Source organism: Equus asinus, chromosome 13, assembly GCF_041296235.1.
Source record: "Equus asinus isolate D_3611 breed Donkey chromosome 13, EquAss-T2T_v2, whole genome shotgun sequence".
NCBI classification, from domain to species: Eukaryota; Metazoa; Chordata; class Mammalia; order Perissodactyla; family Equidae; genus Equus; species Equus asinus.
Window position 1 is genome coordinate 5,960,106 of NC_091802.1, and position 26,077 is coordinate 5,986,182.

The 26,077-nt window shown below is 51.3% G+C and overlaps 1 protein-coding gene across 1 annotated transcript in view; it reads right to left on the minus strand.

The window, feature by feature from the left end:
* Window positions 1-23,481, minus strand: part of LOC106845781 (heparan sulfate glucosamine 3-O-sulfotransferase 3B1) — a 41,010-nt gene extending 17,529 nt beyond the window's left edge. The window contains exon 1 of the mRNA XM_014864186.3: window positions 21,555-23,481. Within this exon, the coding sequence (XP_014719672.2) occupies window positions 21,555-22,108 (554 nt within the window). The 5' untranslated portion in view covers window positions 22,109-23,481. The remainder of the gene's footprint in view (window positions 1-21,554) is intronic.
* Between the last annotated feature and the right edge of the window lie 2,596 nt (window positions 23,482-26,077).

Here is a 26,077-nt window from a genome sequence, read left to right on the forward strand (position 1 = left end):
AAGTATAATAGATTAGGAGGTGTCTCCCGTGGAAAGCTGAGCACTGTGGAGAGCACAGCCTTCTGGTCACCTGACTCTCGCCTTCTATCACCTTTGGGATATTTTGCAGCTCTGGAAATCGCAGATAACAACATAGCAACGCAATATAATTCTTGACCATGGGCATGTGAATAAATGCTTTCTGGTGGAGGTTCTGTGGATTTTCCTCTCCACCTCCCACCACATGGAAAAGTCCATTTCCTGCCAATTCCTAAGTTCATCTTAGCATTCCTTTATTCCAAGTAAATTTTTGTTCTTGTGACTTTTCCTTGAACCAATGGCAACATCTGCCTGGTTCTCTCATTAATAATGAGTGAAATAAAATCCTCAACATGATCATTAAGGAAACATAGTCCTTAATGAAAGAGGCTGGATTAACCGTGTGCTTCCTCTTAGGCTGTTATCCACCCCAGTGGCCATTACCCCATTGGGTCTTCTTTATGCAACCTCCCATCTTAGTACCAACAACAGTCACACTTTCTTTTGAGGAAATGGCACATTTTTGTGATTTGTGTGACTGAGGTTGTCTTTTAGTGAAGGCTGTGGGGAGCTGGGGATCACGCCCACAGTCATCTGACAGGCCTTTCTCAGGCCAGTGCCCGGCTCCATTTTACAAGCCGCTACTGATTCTCTTCTTCACGCTCACATTGCATGTGTTTGTAGCCCTTTAGGTATCATTTAAAAACTGTCTTAAGTATGTTTTCAAAAGGTAGATACAAAATAAACAAGATTCTGTTGATCTGAATGGGAAGGGGGTAGTGGGAATGAAAAAGACAGAGCAGCTAATTCAAAACCGCTTCGAAGGAAGGAAAAAAGAAAAGCTGGTAACGGGTTAGAGATAAGGAAGGACGCAAGAGCAAGGACCACCTTCGGTTCTGAAGCAGGATGGACCGAGGCCGAGGCCTCTGGGTCCTGAATTCACCCACGTAAGTTGTGGAGCCCCACACAGTTCTCGGGGCGGGAGTCAGCAGCAGGATTTAGGTGTTCATCCAAGAAATGTTATAAATAAATGAGGATTTAGGTTTTTGTGTCCATGTGTAAAAACAGAAATTGAGAGGTGAGCATCACTCCAGATTCTAGGCTAGAAAAGGTTGCCTGGGTCCAGAAAGGCCAATTGTGGGCAGATGGGTCAGCTTGGGGTGGGGTGGGGGTCTCTCCGGGAGGCCGGGCACTGAGAATAATGGCACCTCTCCCTGAAATGCTCAGGGGTGTTCTCCATTCGCTGACAAAACCAAATAAAGACCTTTAAGCTGCTGCTTTCCCAAAAGAATCCACTTCCAAATCCCAGGGCTGGGCACTCACAGTACTAAGCCCATGAGCAAACAGCACCTAAAGGAGAGAACAAGAGACGCACTCTCTGCTGCCCCATTAGCACGGCTGGGAAATTAATCTAGATCAAACCCCTGCAAGGACACTGTTTTCCTGGGCTCGCTAAATGCACATAGATTAACTTGTCACTTGGAGGCAGACAAGACTACTGGCTAACAAACTCAGCAATGGAATCAATTGACAGAATGAAGATGCCCTAAAGTGGGTGCCCAACGATCTTCCTAAGATGTCTCCATGAATCTGGAATTCTGAGAGATTTCTTTATGAAATGAATATGGTGCCTGTCCAAGGAAGGACCCTTCCCGGGCTCCCCTCCTCCTCAGAAGAGAGATGGTTCTCCTCTTACTCAGAACAGAAAGGAGCTTGCTAAATATCACCATAGAACGCTACCCTTGGGGATGGCAAAGCAGGCATGCAAATCCCAGAGTGGTGCCCATGGAGCTGGGTTCTTCGGCTTTTAGGGGTTGCAGAGAATCTGAGAAAAGGGATGGACCCTCTGTGCCACAAATGCATACACATGACACATACCTGGACCTCGGGATTCAGCTTCAGGGGGTTCACAGAACCTTGAGACCCATCCATGTGCCCAGGATGAGAGTCCTGACACAGCCCACCAGCAACCCGCCAGCCACGTGAGCTGCTCTACCGTCAAAACCTGGCCTGATGGTTGATTAGGAGGACAGTGTACAGAGCAGAGCGGACACCCATTCTCCACCCATGTATGAGGTCAGCACCACATTTAGGCCCCACAAGCTTTGCTCACCCCCAAATGCTTTGCCTGAACTGCCTACAAATAGGATGGGCCTCTCTATTTGAGTAAGCATTGACATGATGAGCTAGCAAAATAATGGGCCTGCACGTGGTCTTGTAAAGCCACAAAGACACTGCCCACTCTGATACTCAATGTTCATGCAACAGAAAAATAAGTCTGCCTCTGGGAAAGAATAAATGGGCTCCTTTTTATCAGAAGATGGCTCTCTCTCTTTGTTGGCCATTATAAAGTCAACTCTAAGACCTGCCTAGCATACGAGAAAGGACTGGGCAGCCAGGACCTCGCTGCTTCACTGGAACAACCTCTCAATGGGTGTTTGCTCCATTTTACAGATGGGAGAGCTAGGCTAAGGGAAGTTCAACGGAGTTGCTCCCAACCAACCACTGGGCAACGGCAAAGCAGGGACTCGGACTCAGGACGCTCAACTCCGGAGCTCAGGTTTATCCTACTTCTCGATATTTCTAAGAGCCTCCAAGATTAAAACGCTCAACTACAGCCATCGTCCCTCCCGCCAGAGCCACCTGACCCACCTTTTACCAACCACCCCTTTCTAGAGAGGTGGCCACCTTCCCTCCCTTTCTGACAATAAAAACTAAAAAGGTTTGGTTTTAAATTAATTTTTGGAATTACATGGGGTATAAATTATAATGAAAGAGACACACTTAGATAAATAAATAAATATACATATATAGAGAGAGAGAGAGATTAATTCAGAAGGTGGGAGCTAAGTCTCTCGCTAGTCGCCTGCACTTCTGCCCGAAGGACTTTATCTGGGGAGTTCATTTTTCACTCAGCCCTACTGAAACAAACCACCACAAAACTGAAAATAATCGGGGTTAGCCTTCTGCAAGCACAGCCCTGATTCCTGGCACTATTCCCACTCTGTGTTGCGCACTTCAGCCCCTATTTTTCCAAAGGTGTCAGCGTCCCGCAGGAGGAAAACACTTGCACGGACCAGCATGATGGGTCCAAAAGGCCCTGCCGTCATCCACACCCGGGTGGGGCAAAGGAAGGAATCTGAATTTTTCACAAAGTGCTTTCAGGAATCTTAGACAGATGAGCTGATCTGAGGCTATCCCCTCCTCTGCTCTCCTTCTTCCCTTTAAAGAAACCAGGCGTGTAAAAGGCAAAGCGAGCTGTTTCTAGATGTCCAGAGGCCGGAAGTCACAGCTCCATCCATCTTTAGAGCGGGAGATTTGTGAAGCTGTGCCAGGCTGAAAGAGCCTCTCAAACCAACAAACAGGCTGATGAATTAGTGCTGCCAAGCCACCGAGCCGAGCCCCAAGAAGCAATCCAATAGGCTGCCTCCTCTTCTAGCTCATTAACTATTTGAGATTACCATCATATGGGGAGTCGCCTCTCAGCTGGAAATTAAATTAGCCTGGCTATAAACCAGGAGAGCAGAGTGGAAAGTATCTGATGAGCAATCCTGGGGAGAAGCTCCACCACCAACGCCTCCGGAGCACCCTCTCTGCTCCTCCAGGCTGGCCCCTTCTCTGCAGTTTCTCTCCTCAACGAGAAACACAACACTGCAAAAGGGGCCTGACTTTCTTGCTTTGGTTTATGGTCCACCGGGGTTACTCCTGGTAAAACATCCAGAGAGATGGCTTCATGAAACTAAATGGTCAGAAATTTGGCATCAGAAAAAACCAGAGTAAGAAATGTTCAGATTAGAAAGAAAGGAAGGAAAGAGGTGACAGCGAAGAGAGAGGATGGGGGGTCTGGGGGGGGACAGACACACACGTACACGCCCCCATCCCTGCCCACGGTCTGTGCAGAGCTCTAAGCTGCAGTAAGAAGGGTGGCAGGCATTAATTGCACGCTCAGAGCAGGTGTGTGCCTGTAAAGCCCCCTCTTAATTACCAGGTTGGGCATTTTGGCACTGGCAGCCTGGCCCTGCTCAGCTTCTAAGAATGCTGGAACTGAGCGTCCATGGGCTGTTCCTGTTGTGGGCCGAGAAGCTGCGAAGTGGAATTTCTAATTACATGGCTCTAGGCTTTACCCTAATGAAAGGCTGCATCCAGGTAAGCTGAAAGCAAGCAGCTCAGAGGACGCGGGCCCGGAACACAGCCCAAGAGGAGCTCCAGCACTTGCCTTGTTTTCTGGGTGGCATCTTTTCTGATTGCCAGCAGAAGCAATTCCTACTTGATGCTGTTCAACAGCATCTTGTAAATCCCACTTCCAAGTAAAATACTTGAGTGAGAGAGAAGGAAGAAAAAGGTGCAGGATAAACTGTCCTAGTTATTCTTTGAAGTCACGATGTCAAGGCTGACTCATGAAAGATACCAATCCCCCAATGCTGTCCTACCTCGCCTTCATTTCTCCTCTGCTGGTCCTTCCCCGCATCCACCACGCTTTCTCATGTAGACCTCCTCGCCTTTTCACATTTATTTCTTCTGCCAAGAAGTCCTCCTTCCCCACATGGTCTGCACATGAACTCCTATTCATCCGTCAAAACCTTGCTTGGGTGGCACCTCCTCTCTGAAGTCTTCCCAGTGAAGATCCTCCCTCCCCTAGAGAGATCACTTCTTCCTCCGCAGTATTTTTATGGCTTGAGCATCCTTCTCTTTTTGTGTGTCTCATACCCTGCTGTATTTAGCCATCCCACCCCCACCTTCACTCTCACTCTCTAGAGTCAACCTCCACAAAGAGGTCAGGGTTTTCCTAAAAAGTAGGTCAGGCCCTGTCCCTCCCATTCACAGAGCCCACCACTGGCATCCCTTCACAGGAAAAACACAGTAAGAACATAAAGAGCTTCCTCTCCACCCCCACCCCTCCCTCTTCTTTTGATCTCTTCACTCTGGTCACTGTGTCTTCTCAGGGGGACAGTTTCCTACCCCCTGGACCCCCAGAGATCCCTTCTCTTCATTCAGGCCTCTGCTCAGCATCACTTCTTTAAAAAGATCTCCCACCTAAAATAGCCCTTCCTCCCATCGCCCTCTCCCCCATATGTCTCCATCCCTTCCCTCTGTTTTATTTCTCTTCATGGCTCTTGTCACCAATGGCCTTCTATTCTTAGTTCACTTGTTATTTATTTACTGCCCATCTCTCCCTAGTAGAACATAAGCTACACGAGGGCAGGACCAGTGCTAATAAAATAGGCACTCAATAATACTCATGAAATGAATCTTTGCATCCCCAGAGCCTGCCACAGAATAGATGCTCGATAAATTAATAAAATCAATATGCACCTATAAGGAACAAAACTGACATCAGGGGACATTCAAATACAGGGACACCAGGAGCTAAGTGAAATTGACTGGATTTCTCCCCAATTCTCTGTCCCCGTTGCTGGTTTCCCATGGACCTAATGCTCCAGGATGCCCCTAAGGCCAGTTCCCTCTGGACTGTGTCTCCATACACGCCAATTAGAGACAAGCCAAATGACTTTACATGTGAGGCAGAGCAGCACCAGATCCAGATTAGAGTAACTGACAAGCCACCTGCAGCTGGAAACTTCTTTATGGAGGTCACATGTTAAACATGGGCGGTGCCAACATTTAGACACTAAGCCCATCGGAAAGGTGAACGGCACAGTCCCTGGGGAGGATCCTGACCCCAGCCCAGCCCTGCTCTCTGCTGGGGTGAGGCCCCACCGCGAGCTTCTGGGACCTGAGATCCACTGCCACACCTGGGGGCTGAGCAACCACAGATGATGATGCACACCAACAGGTGACATGCTCTTGCACTTCTCACCCCTCAAACTGACCTCCCCAAAGACACCAGCTGGTTAAGATGAGGTGGCTTTGGTCAAAGTCCTCAAAATGAACGACAGCTGAAGTCTCAAGGAGGCTGGCGCACGTGCTCCCTGGTAAATGCTCTTTTTATGGAACACAAGAACTCCACGAACTTGTTCTGCACTTCTGTTTCCAGCTGGGACTGGAAGAAAACACAGCCCTAGAAATACCTGTGAATCAGTGGACATTCCAGCAGGGGACAGAGATGGGGAGGGGACAGGGCCACTGCCAGGGCCCACCTCCCCAGGAGCCTCCGGCTGTGCCCTCCCGAGCACGGTTCTTGCTGACATGAATCTGATGAGAGCACCTCAGCTCTCCACCTCTCATCTGGTCTGTTCTCAACAGAAATGGCACCTGAATCAGGGAGACGCAATTCTAAGCCAGACTCGATCACTAACTGTGATCACTTTTATATGCTAACATGCAAGCCTCCCAAACTTAATGGAGCTCCTCCACAACACATGACAGGAACAGGGGGACAGGACTAAAGTGCTTTGGGAGCACTGGCAACCAAGAACAAACAGGGCTGCCCGCTCCCTGCTCGAGCTCCTGAGATGCCCGGTGGCGGGCCCTCTCCGCCCACTTCCTCTGCTCACTGAGCAGCCCTGCTGAGGAGCGACAGCAGATCTGGGGAGTTGGGACGGTGGCAGGCCCGCTGCAGGCTCCAGACTGCCTGTCTCTCCATGGGGCCGCGCTGGGGAAGCTGGCGTTTGGAGCTTAGCTGGGAGTTGGGGAAGAATGGCTCTCTTTCCCCGAAAACGTCAAACCACAAAGGGAAGCCCTTGGAGCAGTCACCTAGGCTACCCAGGGAGGCAACAGGGGGAGGAGCCGTGGGGTCTGTGACGAGAGGAGGCGTGTCCCGTCCCTTCCCATGAGCACCATCAGGACAGATGCTTGTTCTGGAATTCTAAGAGCCACACACGAATCATCCAGCGGGGCTGAGGGTTGTTCATCTTGGAAAATTCTCCATACGTTTCCTTGCTTTCTCTGCCCTGAAATACCAAATTATTTCATTTTCCTCAAAAATACATGAAAAGAATTGAAAAGCACAGCACGTGTGAAGTCTGTGAATTCCCTGGTATGGAAGTTTCCGCGGGCCTGGAAAGCTCCCTGTGGCCAGTGAGATGAGGGCCCCACCTCAAGGAAACATCCCCCTCTCAGCCAGCCTCTGGGCTCCCCACCCCCCAATCCCCATACTTGCTCTGCTTGACGCAGCCCTGCGCTCTGCCATGCCTCTCTCTGGGCCTTTCGCACACAGTGCTGCCCTGCCCTGAACGCCTTTATTGGCTTTCTGGGACAATCAGCTGGCAAACTCCTATCCATGCATCAAAGCCCGGCTCAGTTGCAGCCTCTGCTTTGGCCCCCTTCTCTCTGCTCCCACAGCATTTCTCACCTTGTTCTATATAGCCTCTCACCATGGCACCCTGACCAAGAGGGTGAGCTCCTGCTCCTTGAGGCTTCCCACAATGGCTTAACAGGTTGTCTTCCCAAATGCTTTCATACCACTTGACCCGCTCTAGGTGTTCCAAAACTGTCCAGGGGCTGAAATCAAATCATGAACGAACGAATGGTAGACACGGCATTATTGCACTAGTACTGCCATCTACACATCCTGCTCATGACTTGGCGATAAGGCTGTGTCGTTACAGCCCGATTTTCACAAGGCCCGGCAGAAAGAGAAGGTGGGTATTAAATGTCCCGTTAAGAGATACGTAACTTTATAGGCAGGGAAGTGTGATAAGAATGAAAAGCTAGTCAGGGAAGTGCCACAGAAACCCCATTCTGGCGTGAAACCACCCGCCTTCAGCCCGTGTGAAACATCCCCGCCAGCCGCCTCCCCGGATGCACGCGGGGCTCAGGGCAGAGGCGAGGGCGGGCCAAGTAGGGGCTCGAGTTTCACCAAACAGGAGGAGCCCACGGTCAACACATCGGGAGAAAATGAGATCTTCGGAGCAAGTTTAGAGCGCTCGGAGGGGAAAGCCAGATCCTCTTGTAACTTAAGTTTTGTACAAACAGGTAAACGGATCCCCGTCTCTCTGTACAAGGTGCCCCTCGCGTCCTTTCCCAGAGACACCTAATCTGCAGGTTTCCTTCGTTTCCCGCGCGGCGTGACGAAAGAACACTTTAACGTGTTCCCTCTTGGCCCCAGATAACAAAAGGGGAAATCCACGTTTCGGAAAAGGGATTGGCTTTGTGAGCAGCTGGAGGCTGCCAGCGTGGCCCGGCTCTCCATCCGATCGTCAGCTGGCAGGGAGCTCAGTCCTGCGGGGTCCGGGGTGAGCAGCCCTCCGGGTCACCGCTAAGCAGGCCGGACCCGGCCACACGTTGCCTTCCCAGGGCCATCAAACATCTTGTCTGTAAACAGCGCAGAGACAGAGACGAGCACTTACCTTTGAAAACAGCCCTAAGCTTCTTGGAAAGCTGAACCGGCAATTAGCCTGCCTGAGGAAGAGGAGGGAGGAGAAGCCGGCTCAAGCGGCTCGCGGCAAGACCCGACTTGAAATCCTCCTCCGCAGGTCTGCGGCCCTGCCCTGCCTCGGCCCCCTTCTGCCCGGGGTCCCCAATCACTGCGACTCCACTCTCGCTCCTCTACTCTTTCTGCACAATCGTCCTGGGAGCAAAGGGGGGAGCAGACACATGAAGTTTGAGATGACACCCCGAGCCGGAGGAGCACGGAGTCTTACACGTGGTAAGATGGGGCGGCCTGCTCCCCCAGAGAAAGGTGGACAGACAGAACACGGGGTCAGGGGTCGAACTCTTCAAACTGCAAGGAACCCTGGAGACCTGCTCCAGTAACATGCCCCAAATTCGCATCTGGACGAACACGACTCCTCAGGCTATCAGTAGCTATGGAATGAAGAGGATTCTGTACTCAAGAGGAAATACTGGGTTCAAGAAAATTAAGCAAATTTTTGTTATTTTTTGTTTTGAGCTATAGTACTTCTCAAGGCCTTTAATATGCTAACATGGAACCATTTTTTTTCTACACGTCACCCATTAATCTTTCCAGAACTTTCTATTCAGTAGGGAAACCTGAGATAGTACTTCTCAGAAGCATGGTCCTCAGACTACCTGCAAACTGTCCTCAAGGAGATAAACATAAAATCTGAGAGTAAGCGTTTAAACCTATTAAGTAATTTGACATTGCTACAACGTCTAAGGCCCTGATGAATGAGATTATGGGACAGGGTACAGACCAGCATGGGCGTTACAAATCGTGTGGCAGGAGGCATATAGCATAGGGTGTGTACTAGTCATGCACAGTAGGACAGCATATCAGTCCACAACGGATTGGGAACAAATGTGGTCCTGCACCAGAGTCTGCTGAGCACAGGTTTAGGAAGCATGGGTGGGCCCATCTCCATTGTACACTTGGGGATGTTGACACCAGAGAGATAAAATGACTTGCTCAAGGTCACAAAATATCTGTAGCAAAAGGCTGACCCCAATTGGGGGGCCACATGGAAGAAGAACCAGTTAAAGAAACAGAAGAATTTTAAAAGTAGGAGACGGATGTCATTAAAAATGATTTTATGATGGTGATTCTGATTTTAACTGGTACCCAGCTAGCAGACCTCCATGCAGCCTCTTCCAGGATCCCCAGAGAGGTGTAAAATAAAAACTAAGTCAAACAGAAAAATGCTAATGCCAAAATCTAACAAGAATGCCCATGGTGACCTGGATTGAGGAAATTCAATCCTGAAATAGTGCATACCTGAGAAAAAAGGGGGGCAACTGTGTAGCTCCCCACTCTGTCTAGCATTGATCTAGTCCTCGGACCAGACAGGTAACAACTAAGTGAAGCTGGCTAAGTATGAGACAATAAGGAGCAGTGGGGACCATGGCAAATGGAAGAGAACGTGTTCCCATTCACAGGCTAGCTGCTCTCCAGTTCCAGTTCATTATTGCCATGAGAAAGGCAGGCCTAGTACTGTCAGCATCCTTATAAAAGCAGCAGAAAATGTGGATTTGTATGTGAAATCTCTGAATCTTGTCAATATAGGCAATGAATTTACATGGTTTTAAAATCTGCAAATATTTGCTCTAGGATTTCATTTACATTAAGTTCAACAACAGGTAAAACTTCACTGCAGGGGCTGGCCCCGTGGCCGTGGCTGAGTGGTTAAGTTCTCGCGCTCCGCTGCAGGCGGACCAGTGTTTCGTCAGTTTGAATCCTGGGCGCGGACATGGCACTGCTCATCAAACCACGCTGAGGCGGCGTCCCACATGCCACAACCAGAAGGACCCACAACGAAGAATGTACAACTATGTGCCAAGGGGCTTTGGGGAGAAAAAAGGAAAAAAATAAAATCTTTAAAAAAACACAAAACTTCACTGCAGTGGTAAAAGGTAGGAGAGTGGTTATCCTCAGGCCAGGGACAGTGACAGGAAGGGAGCAGGAAGGTGGCTTTGGGGGTTCGTGAACCACCATTAGACAGGTATGTTGACTTTGTGAAAATCATCAGGCTGCACACTCCTGATGTGTAAACTTTTTTATAGATATGTGAAATAAAAATTTGACTAAAAAAACCCCCATAGGCCAGATTTATAGATAAACTAATATGGAGCCTGAGATTTTCTTCAAATGATACAGTAAAGAAAGCACATGACACTTAGAAATGATGGAGGGAAGTCTTGGGAAAAGTAGAGAATAAAGCCACTTTGAGAAGAAGTGGCGAAGAGAGTGGTGTTTCTCTGCAGGCCACAGTCTCTCAGGAGCTTCTTCCTGTGTGGGGGAGTTGTATGAACCGGTGCCTGAAGGGAGAGGATGCCATCCAGAAGGGCCAGTGCACACAGTGGGTCCTGGCATGGGTGAGGGGTAGTGACCAGCGGGCGAGCTAGCTGCAGAGTGGGGGCCAAGTTCTTGGGCAAAGACGTAAGTCAGGGTGGGCCAGGTCTGCTCTATGATCAGACCTCCTGCACGGCTGCCCAGGATGGTACTAACAGCACATCTGCCCCGTAGGGGCAAAGGTGTTTAGGGTGTCAGGTAATGCAGCAGGGAAGCAACAGGCCATAGTGGGGCGTGGGGAGGGTTTCGGTGTCATCCTGAGAACCAAGAATCTGAGCGGTGTGGTCGTGGTGGGCTGCTTCAAGGAACAGGTGAGAGAGAAGAGATGGGCTGGCAAATGAAGAAATGAAAGGAGGCGGTGCTCAGCAAAGGGGCGTCAAATAGACAGATCTCACCAGTGGAGCAAGGGTGACAGGGATGCTGTGAAAGTGACAGGTTGGTGCAAGGATGACATGCATGGAGACTGCCACCATCAACACAGATGTCGTTGAACAGAGATGGGCCTGAGGATTGAGCGTGGAGAGCAAAGGAAAAAGTAGGTATAGTGACAGAAAAAGAGAGGAAAAATATAATACTGGGGAGACTTTCTCTTTTTTTGAGGAAGATTAGCCCTGAGCTAACATCTGCCACCAATCCTCCTCTTTGTGCTGAGGAAGACTGGCCCTGAGCTCACATCCGTGCCCATCTTCCTCTACTTTATATGTGGGATGCCTACCACAGCATGGCTTGCCAAGTGGTGTGTAGGTCCACGCCCAGGATCCGAACAGGCAAACCCCAGGCTGCCGAAGAGGAATGTGCGAACTTAACCAATGTGCCACCGGGCAGGCCCTTGGGGAGACTTTTATGTGGAAAAGTCTGCGTCTTTCAGGGGAAAGAAACGACAAAAGAGATGTCTTAAACTGGTCTAGAAGGAACATCGTGTTGAATGTCAGCCGAGTACAGAAGCTAGGAGTTGTGGAGTCTGAAGGGCCCTCAGGGAGGCGCTGAGTTCAAGAGGCTGAGCCACCTACAGGTCCAGCTGTATGACCTCAGGCGACCTTGCCAGCTTCCCTTTCCTCCTCTGGGAAACGGGGGGACGATCACACAGAAGTGTCACACTAAGCGGAAATGAGCCCAGGCCCTCACTCTTTCTCATGGCATCACATGGTAGCAGACACCCCCTCACCTTCTTATCACCTTAGCTCTCTTTGGAAAGCTCCTAGAAAAGTAAAATACAAAATCCTATTTCTTAATTTGTACTATTTTATTATATGCTTCCTCTTCTCCTTCAAATGGTTTTTAGGTTTAGTCGTGATTGGGCAGGACTAACGATTTTTTTAAATCAGTGCTTAAATTGCTTTGAGACCTGTGTGAGCCTGTAGATTTTAGTTCACTGACTAAAACCAGCCCCTGAAGGACAAGTGCGTGTCTCCAGCACTTCCTCAGCACCACAAGGGTGGCCTGGGGCAGCACTTGATAAACGGAAATGCTCAAACAGGACATCTGTAGGGCAGGGATGTTATTCTGTACGAGACTGTAATGATGGATGCATGTCATTATCCATTTGTCAAAAGCCACCAAATGTACATCATCAAGAGTGGACCCTAATGTAAAGTATGGACTTTGGATGATACCGATGTGTCAGGGTAGGTTCCTGGCCAGTGACAATGTCCCACTCTGACGCTGCATGTTGACAGCGGGGAGGTTGTGCATGTGCGAGGGCAGGCGGATATGTAATCAGTCTATTCACTCAACTTTGCTGTGAACCTAAAACTGCTCTAAAAAATAAAGTCTATATATTTAAAAAAAGGTAAGTGCTCAATAAATCCTTGTTAGATAAGTGGAAAAAAATAGGTCAATGTGACTTATAAGAACATATTATTATAAAAAAAGACTTAAAATGGTCACCTTTTGTTTCCTCCATTAAGTATTTCGAGTCAATGACAAAGTAGCGATCAGCTTCCCTACCTTACCCTCTGGCTCCAACCCCTCCCAACACACCCACTCACCCGCTTGGGGCTTCTGTAAAAGCTCTTCGCTGGGAACAGGATGTTTACTTCTTTGTGTATCTGTGTTAGCTGGCAGCACTAGCATATGCTAAGTGCCTGGAGACTCGGGAACAATCAGACGGGAGGGCACCAGGGACCGAACAACACACATCAAGAGGAATGGCCGGGCTGAGCCAGGACGAGTTTCCAGCCAGAGCGGCGAGGAGGGGGGCGGGAGGGGAGTGCTTTCAGCGGGGGAAGGCACCCGGCGCGATCTGGGGGTGAATTACTGTTCTCTAATTGTTGGCTCAGCGTGGCCTCTTCCCCAGGGGAGGTGACTTTAATGGAGTATGGACAAAATCCTGTGTTTCTTCAACATCTCCTGCAATAATGAGCAATGTCCTCCCTGAGCTTCCTGCCCTTTTAATAGAGGCCATCTCCTGCACCTTCGTAAAAACGTCCAGAAAAAGAGGCTGCCGCAACCAAACCCACAACAGAGTTCTCAGGGCCACTGTGTACATCCCATCCTCAGTGGTGGCTGTTTCGGGCCATGATTCCACCTCCGACAGCACTAAAGGAGGGTAAGCCCAGAGACCCCTTCTCGGCCACCCTGCAGGTAGGGGAGCAGAAAGGCGCTTCCAGGTCACCCAGGCGGAGCCATTCCTTCCCGCTCCGGGTAGGGGCAGCTACAGACTGCGGGCACATGGGCGGCGGAAGGGGGCGCAGGGGAGTGTGTGACCCCGAGGGCACCTGGGAGCAGCGGGGAGAGTGGGCTACTCTGCCCCAGTCCAGCGGGATTCGGGAATTGGAAGGGGGCTTGAGTTATTTGCCTTTTCCTTTCCCTACTCTCCTCTCCATCCGAGTCTTTCTTACTTTTTCTCTTCATCCTGTCATTTAACGGCCCACATTATGGAAATAAAGCTATGTATGGTTCTCTACTGAATTTGGTGGGTCGCATTACAGGCACCCATTACAGAAGTCGGTGAATTGACGATTATATATTTCTTTCCCCCAAAGAAAAAGGGTGGAGGGGAGAGAGAAAGGAAAGAAATGTGCTGGTTGAAAACTGACTCCATTGCTACACTTCCTTGCGAGCAAGCTCACCCTCTCCCCGCCTCAAAATAAGGGCCTCTAAGGACAAACTTCGTTCGTCTGGCTCTGAAGAATTCATCCATTCATTCATTCAGGCCCACGTCCCAACGCCACGGAGGCAGGGAGGGCGAGTCGCCTCTGTCCCCACTGCTCTACCCAACAGAGGCAAACACCTCCCCTCCAGAAGGCAGGGACACTTGTGCAGGAGGGCTTGCAAAAGACAAAGAGACGGGAAAAAAGGAAGGAAGCACAGTAGATCAGCTGATAACTCGGCTCAGAAAGAGACGGCGGCTGTGGACCCGGCCCGCGGGAGAGAGCGCGGAGCAGCGGGGAAGCAGGGCCTGGCCGGGCCGGGGCTGCTCCGCCCGCCCCTCTGGGCGGGGCTATGCCCAGGCGGGACGCCATTGGCGTGCCGGCAGCTCCTCGGGCCAATCAGCGCGGGGCCGGGTCCGCCGGCACCGCCCACCGCGAGCGCGGGCCGCTCGGCCAGGCTCAGCCCAACAGGTGAGGCCGGAGAGCCGAGCGCAGGCCGGTCACGTGGGCGCGGGCGGAGGCACAGCCCGGCCGCCAGCCCCGCCCCAGCACTGGACGCTCCGCCATCTGGCTCCGGGGCTCAGCAGTCCAGGGACCAGATGCAGTGATCCCACGCACACGGGGGCCGGGCCGACTGGCTCCCGAGGCCCAGCCGCGGAGCCATTTTCTCTGGCCTCGGAGGCGCTCGGCCGCCCTTCCAGAACGGAGGCTGCCCGAAGGAGAGCCACGTGGCCGCGCCCGGGCCTGTCTGGGGCCATGTCGGACGCTTCTGTCACCAGACCTTTGCTCCTGCCCCCACTCACTAAATCAAGAGTGTGCGTGAAAAATCTGCCGCTTCTCACTTCCCTTCCCAGAGTTATTTTTTTCACTCTCCATTTGTTGCCCAAGCCTCATATTACCCAGAACAATCTTTCAGCATTTTATGGGGTTCTAAGCAAGTGTAACCATGTTACAGAGTGTGGGACAAAGATTTGGGAGAAAACAGGGATTCTGAATCACCCGTCCCCAATCATTCACAGTCTAGTCAAAAGAGGTTAAAAGTACTCACTCCTTGGCAAGAGATAGTCTAGCCTCGGCTGAGAGAGTCAACTTGATGTTAAACCCCGAGTCTTATTTTAACACCTCTGCTGTATTTAGAAGAAAAATATTTTGTTCCAAGAGTTTCTCTCTTCCGTTACAAATTTATCAACTTAAAGTCACAGTGAACATGTGTAAGTGTATGTGCGTGTATACACACAATTTTATAATGCAGGTAGAAAATATAAATTCCTCTCTGGCAGCACTCTTTAACCAGCTCTGTCTCCACCGATCTGGACTCATAAATTTCAAACACAGCTCTCTTTGGGAGGCCAACAAACTCTTAAATAGCTTTGCTATTTAAACATGTTTCATCCATGACACAATGAAGTACATTTTTTGAATGACCCAGTAACCTATGCTATTTTTAATATTTTTCAAGTCACGGTAATGTGTATTTAAAGGAAGAATTTAAGATATAGAAATAATATAAAGAAAATTAAATATCGCTCATCTATGTGCAAAGAAAATTAATGGGGGGCTTTATTAGCATGAGCAGTATTGTAACACATGGCCTCTTGGCTGCAATGAAAATTATTTATTATCATATTATTAAGCTGGTAATTGCTTCTCACATCCTAAACTTTTCCCCAAATCTAAAATCAGAAAGAAAAATCAATATCCATTAACGTCAATGCTATTGGATGCTACTTTTATTTTGGTATAGTTTGACAGGAATATGAGAATTCTAACAATGAAATGTTTTAAATATTAAAAAAAGTTTCATGCTCCACTTACAAGTAGTTTTCAAAGATATCAGTATCTCATTTCTTTTTGGTCACGGTAAATGTTTTCATTTGAGTTAGGCAGCATATTGTATTCATTACCCTTGAAAATATGCCCCATACTTGGCAAATTCATTTTGCTGGGGTTCCTGACCATCATAACCGGCCAGGACTGAAATTTCCCTGACTGTCTGAGATCACCGACTGGTAAATGAGAGAGGCAGCACCCTATTTGGAAACTAACTCTATTCACAGCAAAAGAAATGCTCATTATGCTCTGCCTTTAGAGTGGACATTTTGTGTTTCTGTCAATCAACTTAATTTCCATGTTCATAGAGTGAGAACATAAAGTATTCAAAAACTACTGACAGAGCAGTCGGCGAGCAGTCTTGGTCACGTATTTCACTTCTGAAGCTTTAAGTAAATGCGACTGCTCTGATTCATAACACTAGCTGGCTGGTGGGTTGTTTTTTTAAATTCCTGGTGTGCTTTTAAATTCTAAATAATTTTAGTGATTCAGAGTCATCTTATATAATCAGAAAAGCTTATGTCCTACAACATGTTCTAAACAAGAAGATAAATCAACATACACATTCAGAATGAGGTTCTGACATGATTGATTTTCCAAAATATCTAAAAGTTTTTCTTCAAACAAAAGAAAACACCAAACTAGAAAAACAGAAGCTGTGATAGTTCATTTTAAAGTTTCAAATAATACAACTTTAGCTGGAAAGATGTCTTTTATAAAAATATTAGTCTATATTAAATCGTAAATTTTCAATAATCAGCCTCCATTAAAAAGGAAACTCTAATCAGCTTAGTCAAATGGTACCATTTTGATAAATATTTTTTAACACATGGGCTGCAACCTAATTTTTAAAGACCTCTTCAATACTAACGTATCATTTGGAAGATAAGAAGTGTAATTTAATTCATACATTTCAGCATTTTATTTATCTAAAACAATAGGTTGCTATTAAATATTGACTACTTTATTAACTCAGAGCATCTGGGAAAACACTTATGATTAGGTTAATTTATGTTATATTTTCCCCTCAACTTGTAAAGGATTAATCAACCATTTTATGGTCTAATTTAGGTGCCTAATTAAAAACAGAGTTCCACACATGCTACTCTGTCCTGCTAATAAATCTTGACAGCTTTGTAACACGATGGTTGGTATTTCAAATTGTTGCATATAAATGTAGAGTTTTGATCTTCGCCCAGCAGCCTGAAGTGAGTGACATACTTGGCTTAAACTCCAGGACTGAGAAAGTGCAATTACTTTGAAAAGGATTATCCCCAATCAGATCTTATCTAAAATTCCCCTTAGTGAAGACAGAAACAGGCTTTGCCACCAAGTTTGTAGAAACAGACTAGGAAAATGGGGAGAAATTAGTTTTCTCAGCATTTGTTAAAAATGTAAAGTTGCTATTTTCAGCTATTAGCTTCCAAAAGGGTATTTTCTGAACTTACTGGGTTTTAGAATCTAATTGCAAAGAAATCTACTATAATTGCCTTCTGGTTACTAAGTACAAGTTTTCAGTCTTGGAGTAGGGCACTGTGCTTTTTTTAAATGAATGAATTCATTCCTAGGAGTTGAAACATCTCATTTAACCCTATGGCCTCCCTCACCTCCCAGCCTTAAAAAAGGGCAAATGGAAGAGAATAAACCTACTCAGTGAGGACACTCGCTATGTTTTCTCAGCTTTTCTACTCGAGGGATATTTTTGTCATTTTATTGACTCCTTTGACTGCAACTGTCCTGAGCAGGCGGAGAAATGAAACTGCCACAGTGATGAAATTTGCCTCACTCTAGTTATAAACCCACTTTGATGGAGGAACTGGCCTGTCCTGGAGCTGATACCGTCTTTTAAAGCGAATGACCAAGTGAGCAATTCACACTGAGGTCACTGGAGGCACATCAGGAAACTCCAACTCTTTTAAAGCAAACCCAGTTTTGAACTCATCGTGTATGACCAACATTATGTTTTGGTCATTTAAGCGAGGGAATGTGGCACAGAGTGACCTCTGGAGCCGGACTGCCTGGGTTGGCATTTCAGCTTTGCCATTTTCCAGCTGTGAGACCTGGAGCCAGTTGCCTAACATCTCTGTGCCTGTGTTTCCTCATCTGTAAAAGTACCTACTTCACAGGATTGTAATGAGGATTAAATTTGCTAATCCTGTAAAACTTGAAACAGTGCCTGGCACAGAGGGAAAACATTCAGTAAGTGCTAGCTACCAACATTCTTAAACCACACACACGCTACACTTTTTTTAATGTGGCCACAGCATTGAAGTGTCAGCTTATTTTATACAACCAAAAATGGAAAGAGGAGTCAAGGTGAGGAAGGAGTGTCTGCCACTGTAAAATCCAGGGCATACTTCTATAAAAAAATAATCATACGACATTTGGCTAACTTAATTCCCAAACTGAGGTCATTAAAATTCATGAAAATCTACCAAACTAAAGCCAAATCAAAAAGAGAAACTTACTAAAGAATGTATATATTTAATTTGAGACCATTCAAGGTTTAAATCAATATTCAAGAGCATGAACGTACAGGGTACTCATTCTCTCCCCTCGTATACGTGAGGTCCTCCTGAGCCACAGCCCCGATTTCTCAAATGCTGGTGTCATCCGTGGCATAAGAGAAAGCCCAGTTTCACAAAAGTCCTGAGAAACCACTCTTGAGGTGCTCACCAGCACCTGCTAAACTGGGGAGGCCAGATTCAGAGAGAGAATTGGACGGTGAACTGGCAACTAAACCCACAAGAGTCTTACTCCCAGACTGAAACAAACTTGGGTTCCAGGGCAGATGGACGGCAGGGGCCAGGACTCGCACGTTGGACTTCTGCAGCAGATAAGGGAGCAGAAATCTCCCACTCTCTGTGGGCGGGGGAAGGTCAGCTCTGCGTGGCAAGCACGGTGGGCTCCATCCCACCGTGATCTCTCCTGTTGGAGCTGAGGGTATCTGGTTATGTCAAGTGGAAGGAACTGCAATCAAATTCCGAGACTTCATGCAAATCCGTCCAGGCCCTGGGCTACTGGTTAGGCCACTACCAAGACTGTGTAACAACCAATTAGACCCATTAACGACTTGCTCGGACACAGCCAAGATCTCGTTCTCCAGTCCATTAGGACGATGACCCTCGCATTCAACCATCCGTGCCCACAGTTTTTTAATGCCTTCAAAATGTCTCCCCTTCTCTCTTATTTTCTAGTTTTGAGGACTTGTTTTAACCACGTTTCTGAACTGCAGCTCTCGCTGGGTAATTATTATTTATACTCTTCTGCAATCTGCTGCCTGATTGTAGGACGAGCGGGAGACACCATGGAGCGCACCTCCGGCGAGCACCAGGGCTTGGCCGAGCGGCCAGAACTCCAGCGAGGGACAGGGGGCTCCCTGGGCACCGGATTTTAGGAAAAGCGTTCTCGATCAAGTGTCTCCTCCCCGTGTGTCTGTTTAAAGTTAAAACGGCGGCCTTTAAAATAATTAAGTCCACACATCTGCCCAGACATCCAAGAATATTCATTAATTTAAAATTCTTAATTAAGCCAATGGTATTTAAAAGACTTTTTTTCCCTTAAAAAAACCCACTGATCCAGCGGCCACGCCCGGCGCTGATGGAGCAGCCCCGGGAACGCAGCGTTCGGGGCGAGCCGCTGTGTCCGCAGTTGGCTCCTCCCGCCGCCCGGTCCGCGGGGTCAGCGCCGCGGACCCCGGACCTCTGGGCCCCGACGGTCCAGTTCCTCAGTTTAGAGCGATGGCTCGGGGGGATGATGAACTTCCCACCTCCCGCGGCCCGGCCCAGCCCCCGCGGTCCCCCAGACCAGCTGCCCCGCGCGGCAGCTCGCATGGCGCCCCGGACGCCTGTCCTGCCCGAGGCCCCGGGCTGCGCTCCCCGCTGCAGGCGCGGTGAGGGTTTCCAGGGCGCCTCGGCTCTTTATTGGGCGTTTTCGAGTCAATCAAAAGGAACGTGGCAGGTGGAGGGCGGCCGCCTAAGAGACTGCGCGCATCTTCCTGTGGGGATTTCCACAGCCTGCCCCAGGTGCCTCTGAAGCCGCCCGACATTAAGGAGTCCCTTATTTTCCTGCCAGTTCCTCCCAATCCGGCCCCCAATGTGTCTGATCTCAGAAAATCTCGGGCTGCCTCCGGCCTCTGGTGGGTTCCAACTAGAAGGGAGCTAGCGATAGCCTGCCATCCCATCCACCCGGAATCACCATCCCAGAAGGAGCAGGAGGCGTGGGGGTAGAAGTAATAATAACAATACAATCGATAAAGACAACAGCTGACAATTAGAGAGAACCCCCTGTGCCAGCCCGGCGGCACCTTAGCGCACCCGCGCGTTCGCTCCTTCCTGCCCTGTGGAGAACCCTCTGCAGAGAACAGAGCACTGAGGCTCACGCCTCTAGCGAGCTGCCAGAGCCAGGACGGGAGTGCAGGCGTCGGACTCCAGAGCCCCTATTCTCCCCCACCGGTGTCCACCGCCCGGGACGGCGGGAAGGGTGACTGTCACGGCTGGCTTAACTTCGAGACTTGGGCAACTCCTGATAATAATGAAAACATTAAGGACAAAAGTGGGGGCGAGGCTGGGAAGAGAGCGGTTTTAATCCGCCGGGTCAGCCCCCTTTTAACTGCCAGCCTCTCCGGGTCCTGAAAGGGGGAAAGGAGGGACGGGGGCAGGCAGTGGGGCTCGGTTCGACTCTCCCTTTTGTTTTCCATAGTCTCAAGCCTTTTGGAGGCTAACTGGACATGGGGGGGGGGTACTGAGGACTCGAGGGAGTCGCGCTTGTAGGGGTTGGGGGGTGATGACCGGAAAGAAGGGGTGGGAGCCGCTGGCCAGGCCCCTGGTTAGCGACGAGGTTTCCGAAGGCCGGAGTCTGGAACCCCTGCCCACTCGCACCTCACTGGAAGCTCGGTCATCCCAACAGCCCACCCCAAACACCAGTAGCTGCCGGAAGCGTTGGGCAGAGGTCGCGATTATGACCCCGGGAGCTGCTGTCCCTTTGGAACCGGACCCAAAATACGACCCCAAAACCAAGTTTCCGGAAGCCCCGACCTCCTGGCAACCCGAATTTCTCAATCAAAGGGCCCCCGAATACTCTGCGCCCGGACGTGTAAAGGGCCTGCGGGCACACGCGTCCCTGCCCTCGTTCTCCCAGCGCCCGGGCGCAGGAGGCGGAAAGGGACCGGTCGCGCCCGGGGCGCCGCGAAGCCTTCAAAGCCGCGCGCCGCCCGCCGCCCGCCGCCCGCGCCGGCTGCAGTGCGCGCCTTTGCCCGACAGGGACCAGCACCGCTCCACGCTCCGCGCGCCACCCGCCCGCCAGGCGGAGGCGCCGGCCGCTCGCCCAGCTCACCCTCCCGAGCCCAAGCTGCTCACCCGCGAAGCCGGTCTGACCCTCTTCGGGTTCCAGCAAGGAGAAGGACTGTAACGAAAAAGTTAACAGCCTCCCCGCGACCTCGCAGACTGCGTCGCTCCCATCCCCCATCCCCATCTGGGGAGCAGAAGCTGCTCTGGAAGTCGGTCTAGGGCGGAGACCGCGACCGGCGGGGCGCACAACGTCCCGGGCTCCGAGAGGAAAAATATAATACGAGCAATACTGGATTGATTTCGTTTGGGACACGACCACAGTTAGAGGGTTGCGCCCTTCCCTGAGCGCCGTCTCAGTCGCTGGCCCCCCCACCCCCTCTTTTGAGGAGAGCTCGCCTGATGAATTCTAGGGCACCGTGGACCGCTGAGCCGCCAGAACACCTCGAGAAGTTTCTACGGGTTGCGGCGAGAGCGAAGCCCGGCGCACCCGGTACCGGGCTGGGGCAGGATCCTGGGCGCCGCCGGCCAGCACCGCGCGGTAGTTCCTCCGCGCTCCCCTTCCCTCCCCCGGTGGTCCCAGGCTGTACCCGTGTCACTTCCCCAGCACACGCCACGTCTCTCTTCTCTCCCGGGCAGGATCGCGCAGCTGGCGCCCCTGACCCTGGCGGGGAAACTCACCGGTACCAGGCCAGGCCCTTGTGGTAGCTGCGGTCGAAGAAGTGGGGCTCGGCGCCCACGGCGCGCACGTCGGGGTGCACGCGCAGGAACTCCAGCAGCGCCCGCGTGCCGCCCTTCTTCACGCCGATGATGATGGCCTGCGGCAGCTGCTTGCTCCCGGACCCACTAAAGAAGCTGGAGATGGGGCTGGGAGAGTCCGGCGCCTCGGGACTCTGCTCCTCCTGGCTTGCGGCGCCCTCGGCCGTCTCCTTGCCCGCAGTCAACGGGGTGGCCGGTGCCGCTTGGAACGGCAGCCTGAGGGGAGTCCCGTCCGGAGCCGAGGCCAGGGCTGGCGGGGCGTGGGCGGCGCGGGACCCCGAGCCCAGCAGCAGCAGCCCGGGCGCGGCGGCGCAGGAGCTGGCGCACGAGTACAGGAACATGTAGAGCCAGATGCAGAGCATGGCGAAGAGCAGCGCGAGCTTCCTCCTCACCGGTGGCGGGGGCGGCGGCGGGTGCGGCAGGAGCCGGCCGGGGACATCGAGGCAGGATCGGCTGCCGCTCAGGAGCTGCCCCATGCGCTGCCCGCAGGCGCGGCGAGGGGCATGGCTCAGCACATGGCGCGGGTCCCGCCGGAGTAGTCAGTGCGGAGAGAGTTCCCTGGCCGGGTGGACGCCCGGGTGGTTCGGTTTATTGCCCCCGCGCGCCCGCGGCGGCCGCTGCTGCTGCTGCTGCTCTTCCCCAGGTGGCGGCGGCAGCCGTAGCGGCGGCGGCTTTTGACATGTTGCCCGGGAGGAGCCGCAACTGGAACGAAAGTCTGGGTGGCGGCAACTGCTGGCCGAGGGGCGGCTCTTGCGGCGCGACGCCCAGCTCGGGGCCAGGAGAAGGCTGCACTTCTGCGCCCTCGCCGCTCCAGACGGTGCGCACGGCCGCTCTCCGGGGCTGCCCCTTCGCCGTCCTGCGAACTGTGCCTGCAGAGCAGCCCCGGCACTTTCCGGCGCTGGCTGCGAAGGAAAACTGCGCAGGAACAGAGCCGCGGGGCGAGCTGGAGTGGGCGGGCCCGGCCTTCCGGAGTGACGGGTCGCTCCACCTACCAGAAACCCGGAGCCCCATGCAAATACGGGCGCTTCGCTGCGGGTTCAGCAGCCAACCGGCTCCCGGTATGTGGGGGTGTGGAAAGAGTTTGGGGCGGTAGAGAGCGATTCGGGATTGCTATTGGCTGCAGGACAAGAGACGGGCTCAGAGGGGCGGAGCCAGAGGCTGCTGACAGGAGCAGACGGTGGGAAGGATGCTGGAGTGACCCAGTGCTGGGAGAGTTCTGCCCCTACCGAGTGGTGCGCTCCGGCACCCGCGCGCATTTCCGCGCTCGCTCCCCAGGAACCAGCCTTGGCTGTAGTTGCCCTGATTTCGGAACGCGAATCCCCATCCAGATGTTTCGCGGGCGGGCTCGTGATATGTGTGTGTGTGTAGTGAAGTAGGGAGGGGGCTGGAGAAGCGAGAGTCACGCGGAGATGTATGCAGCCCCCGAACTCCCCCATCCCACGCTGGGACTCAGAGAGGGGCCGTTCCCGGACAGACACCGGTTTAGGAAGTTTAAATGGAAAGAAAGCATGTTTGGAAATCACTGTCAACTTTTTTTTTTTTTTTTTAATTTTAAGTCTTTCCTTCTTATTCTTTGCAAGGACTTGATCTCTCTCGGGCTGCCGGTTAACTGTGATCGGTGTAAACTGTCCTCAGGAAAAATCTTCCTTAGCTTCCCAAACTCCTGGGGAAAGGTCGGGAGAGCGAAGGGAGGAATTAACTGGGAGATGGAGACTGGTAAAGTTTCATGGTCGAAAAGTGATAGTGAAAGTCACATGTAGAAAGTTTTGTCCCGACATGGGTTGTTGGGGACGTTAGGTTTAAGAAAAAATTCTATCTTGCCTTTTCCCTTAATAAATATTAAAGCCAACATTTGCCTTCATTTCGGACAGTTTGGTTTGCTGACCTGTTACTCTAATAGGTGTTGATTTTGGTCACCGATATTTTTTTTTAAGTCAAACGTCAACTTGGAGCAAATCGATCACTGAGCTGCACTTATTGAATAGTCAAAGGTCCACTGAAAGCCGCTCTCCCCTGTTCCCTTTCGTAAAATGACCTGCCGGCCCCGGGCAGGGGCGAGGGCGGAGGATCTGAGCTTCCAAGGAGCTGCTGGGGAAGCGCGGCGAGGGGTGCCGCCCCCTGCTGCGTTCTTGCCCGGCGTTTGGAGGTAGGAACTCGGGATGCTGAAGTTCATCCTGGTGGTGTTCAGACAGTTTTCGATGCCTGCAACCTGTCCCCTGCGGGGCAACCGGCCTCCAACACCCTGCTGCGCGCCATCCCGGGACAGAAAGTTCCCTCCGACTCCAACCCCACTGTGGCCCCCGGAGCTGAGTGTCGCCCACCAGGTGACTCACCGAGAGCCGCCGCCCGCGCTGGAGTTCACCGACCGCGCAGCTGGGCGCGGCGGAACCGACCTGAGTCCTGGTCGCTCTGCCGCGCTGTCCCGGACTGGCCACCGGCCGCCAGCCCCGCGCGCTCTCACTCTCCTGCTAAGTAAATATACCCAAGTGTCCAGAGTCCCCGCAGCCCTAACCCGGGGTCGGTTCCCCTCTGTCGGGAGCAAACTGAGAAAGCCAGTCTGCCTTTAGGGCCTCGGGTTCGAAAATGTGCCGAGAGAGGCGGCGATGATCCGGGAGGGTTCAGATAACTCAGCGGCCACCGAGGCACCGACACGCCGGGGCTGTGCTCTGCGCGACCTCCTTGTCACTACCTTGAGCCCAAGACATTTTCCTACAAAACTATTGAGGGGGAAATAATTTAGGCAGAGGATTTTCCTCCCCCTTTTGTATTCGCAGGAGGAATTTCTTTCAGCTTTTCTTTTCCCCTTTCGCTGGATGTTGTGTTTGTTCTTCGGAGTGACTTATTCACCCTTAGTTTTTAAAATTTAATTAATTAATTAATTGCTTTTTTTAAACTTCTAAAACATGAGAATCTATTTCTGAGCCTTACTCAACCCTTTATTTTGGATATGTGAGAGGGGAAACGTTAGTGTCTCCGAAGGGTGTGTCGTCAAATTCACGTTATTTCGGGGGGAAATGAAGTTACTGTCTTCGATGTTTAGGTTGCTACGAGTTTGCTGACTTTGGTGGATTTTGTGCGGAGGTTGGTAGTGGTTTATGATTTGTGTGTGTTCGGGCGAATCGTAGCTCCCATGTGGCTAACTTCAGGCCTGGATGGGTGGGAATCTTATAGTTGTTTTTTAAAAAAGATTTTGATAATCCGAATAAAAATGGTTTCTGTCCCAAGGGTTAGCAAAGTGCTGTGCAAAAGAAAAGAAAGTGAGCGATTACAAATAGAGGCTTCTGGGTATTTTAGGATTTTTTTTTTTTCCGGGGGTGAAGGGAGGGAGGAAGTGGAAGCTAAGATGTGGGCGTCGGAAATTGCCCGGAGTGTTCCGCAAGGCTGAGCACCCCAGAGCCGAGTCGTCGTCGGAGTCGAGCCGGCGCGCGTTCAGCCGCCACCACGAGGAACAATGCGGTAGCCCGGGGTGCACAGCGCCGCCCGGGTTTCTGCGGCCCCAGGTCGGCTGCTCATTTGGGGCCCCAGCAGCGCCCGGGCGGGCTTTGAAGCGGCAGGCACAACAGGGTCTGGGCCGCCACCCGACGCTTTGGCCCTTTCTCCCGCTTGGCTGCTCCGCCCGCTGCGCTGGGGATGGGCCCCGAAATCCCCACGCACGGCTGCTGTTACAGGCGCAGTCTTTGGCAAACGCCCTCTCCCGCATCATTCCATTCTGCGGATGCGGAACCCGAGGCCCGGCCCAGCCCTGCACCGAGCGGGTGGCGAAGCTGACTGTGAACCCAGTTTGCACCTCTGCCCTTAACCATTGCTCAGCGGTACCGGGTCCCCCCACGCCAGAGCCTGGCCATCAGCAAAGCGCGGCCACCCAAACGGGGAGCAAGGTTTACCTTTGATAAACTTATCAGATTCTTTTTACTCGGAAAATCTAGAAAGGAGCGAATTTAATTTCAGCACACCTGTTAGGTTTATATATATATTTTTTTTAAAGATTGGCACCTGAGCTAACATCTGTTTCCAATCTTCTGTTTTTTTCCTTCTTCTCCCCAAAGCTCCCCAGTACATAGTTGTATATTCTAGTTGTGGGTCATTCTAGTGTGGCATGTGGGACGCCGCCTCAGAGTGGCTTGATGAGTGGTGCTAGGTCCGCTCCCAGGATCTAAACTGGCGAAACGCCGGGCCATCGAAGCGGAGCGTGCGAACTTAACCACTTGGCCACAGGCAGCCTCTAGCTTTATGTTTTCTTTTGGCTGGTTTGTGTGGGATTACCTAATGGGGGTGCTCACCTAGGGCCTCTGAGGGTTCTAATCTGGCAGGCAGCCCCTCTCCTTTAGAAAGGGGCCATCTCCTTTTCCTCTTCCCCCAGGTCCTGCTGCCAACGACCCGCTGTGTGACCCCAGTCGTGTCACTCTCTGGCCCTAAAATTCCCCATCTGTAAAAGAGGGGACTTG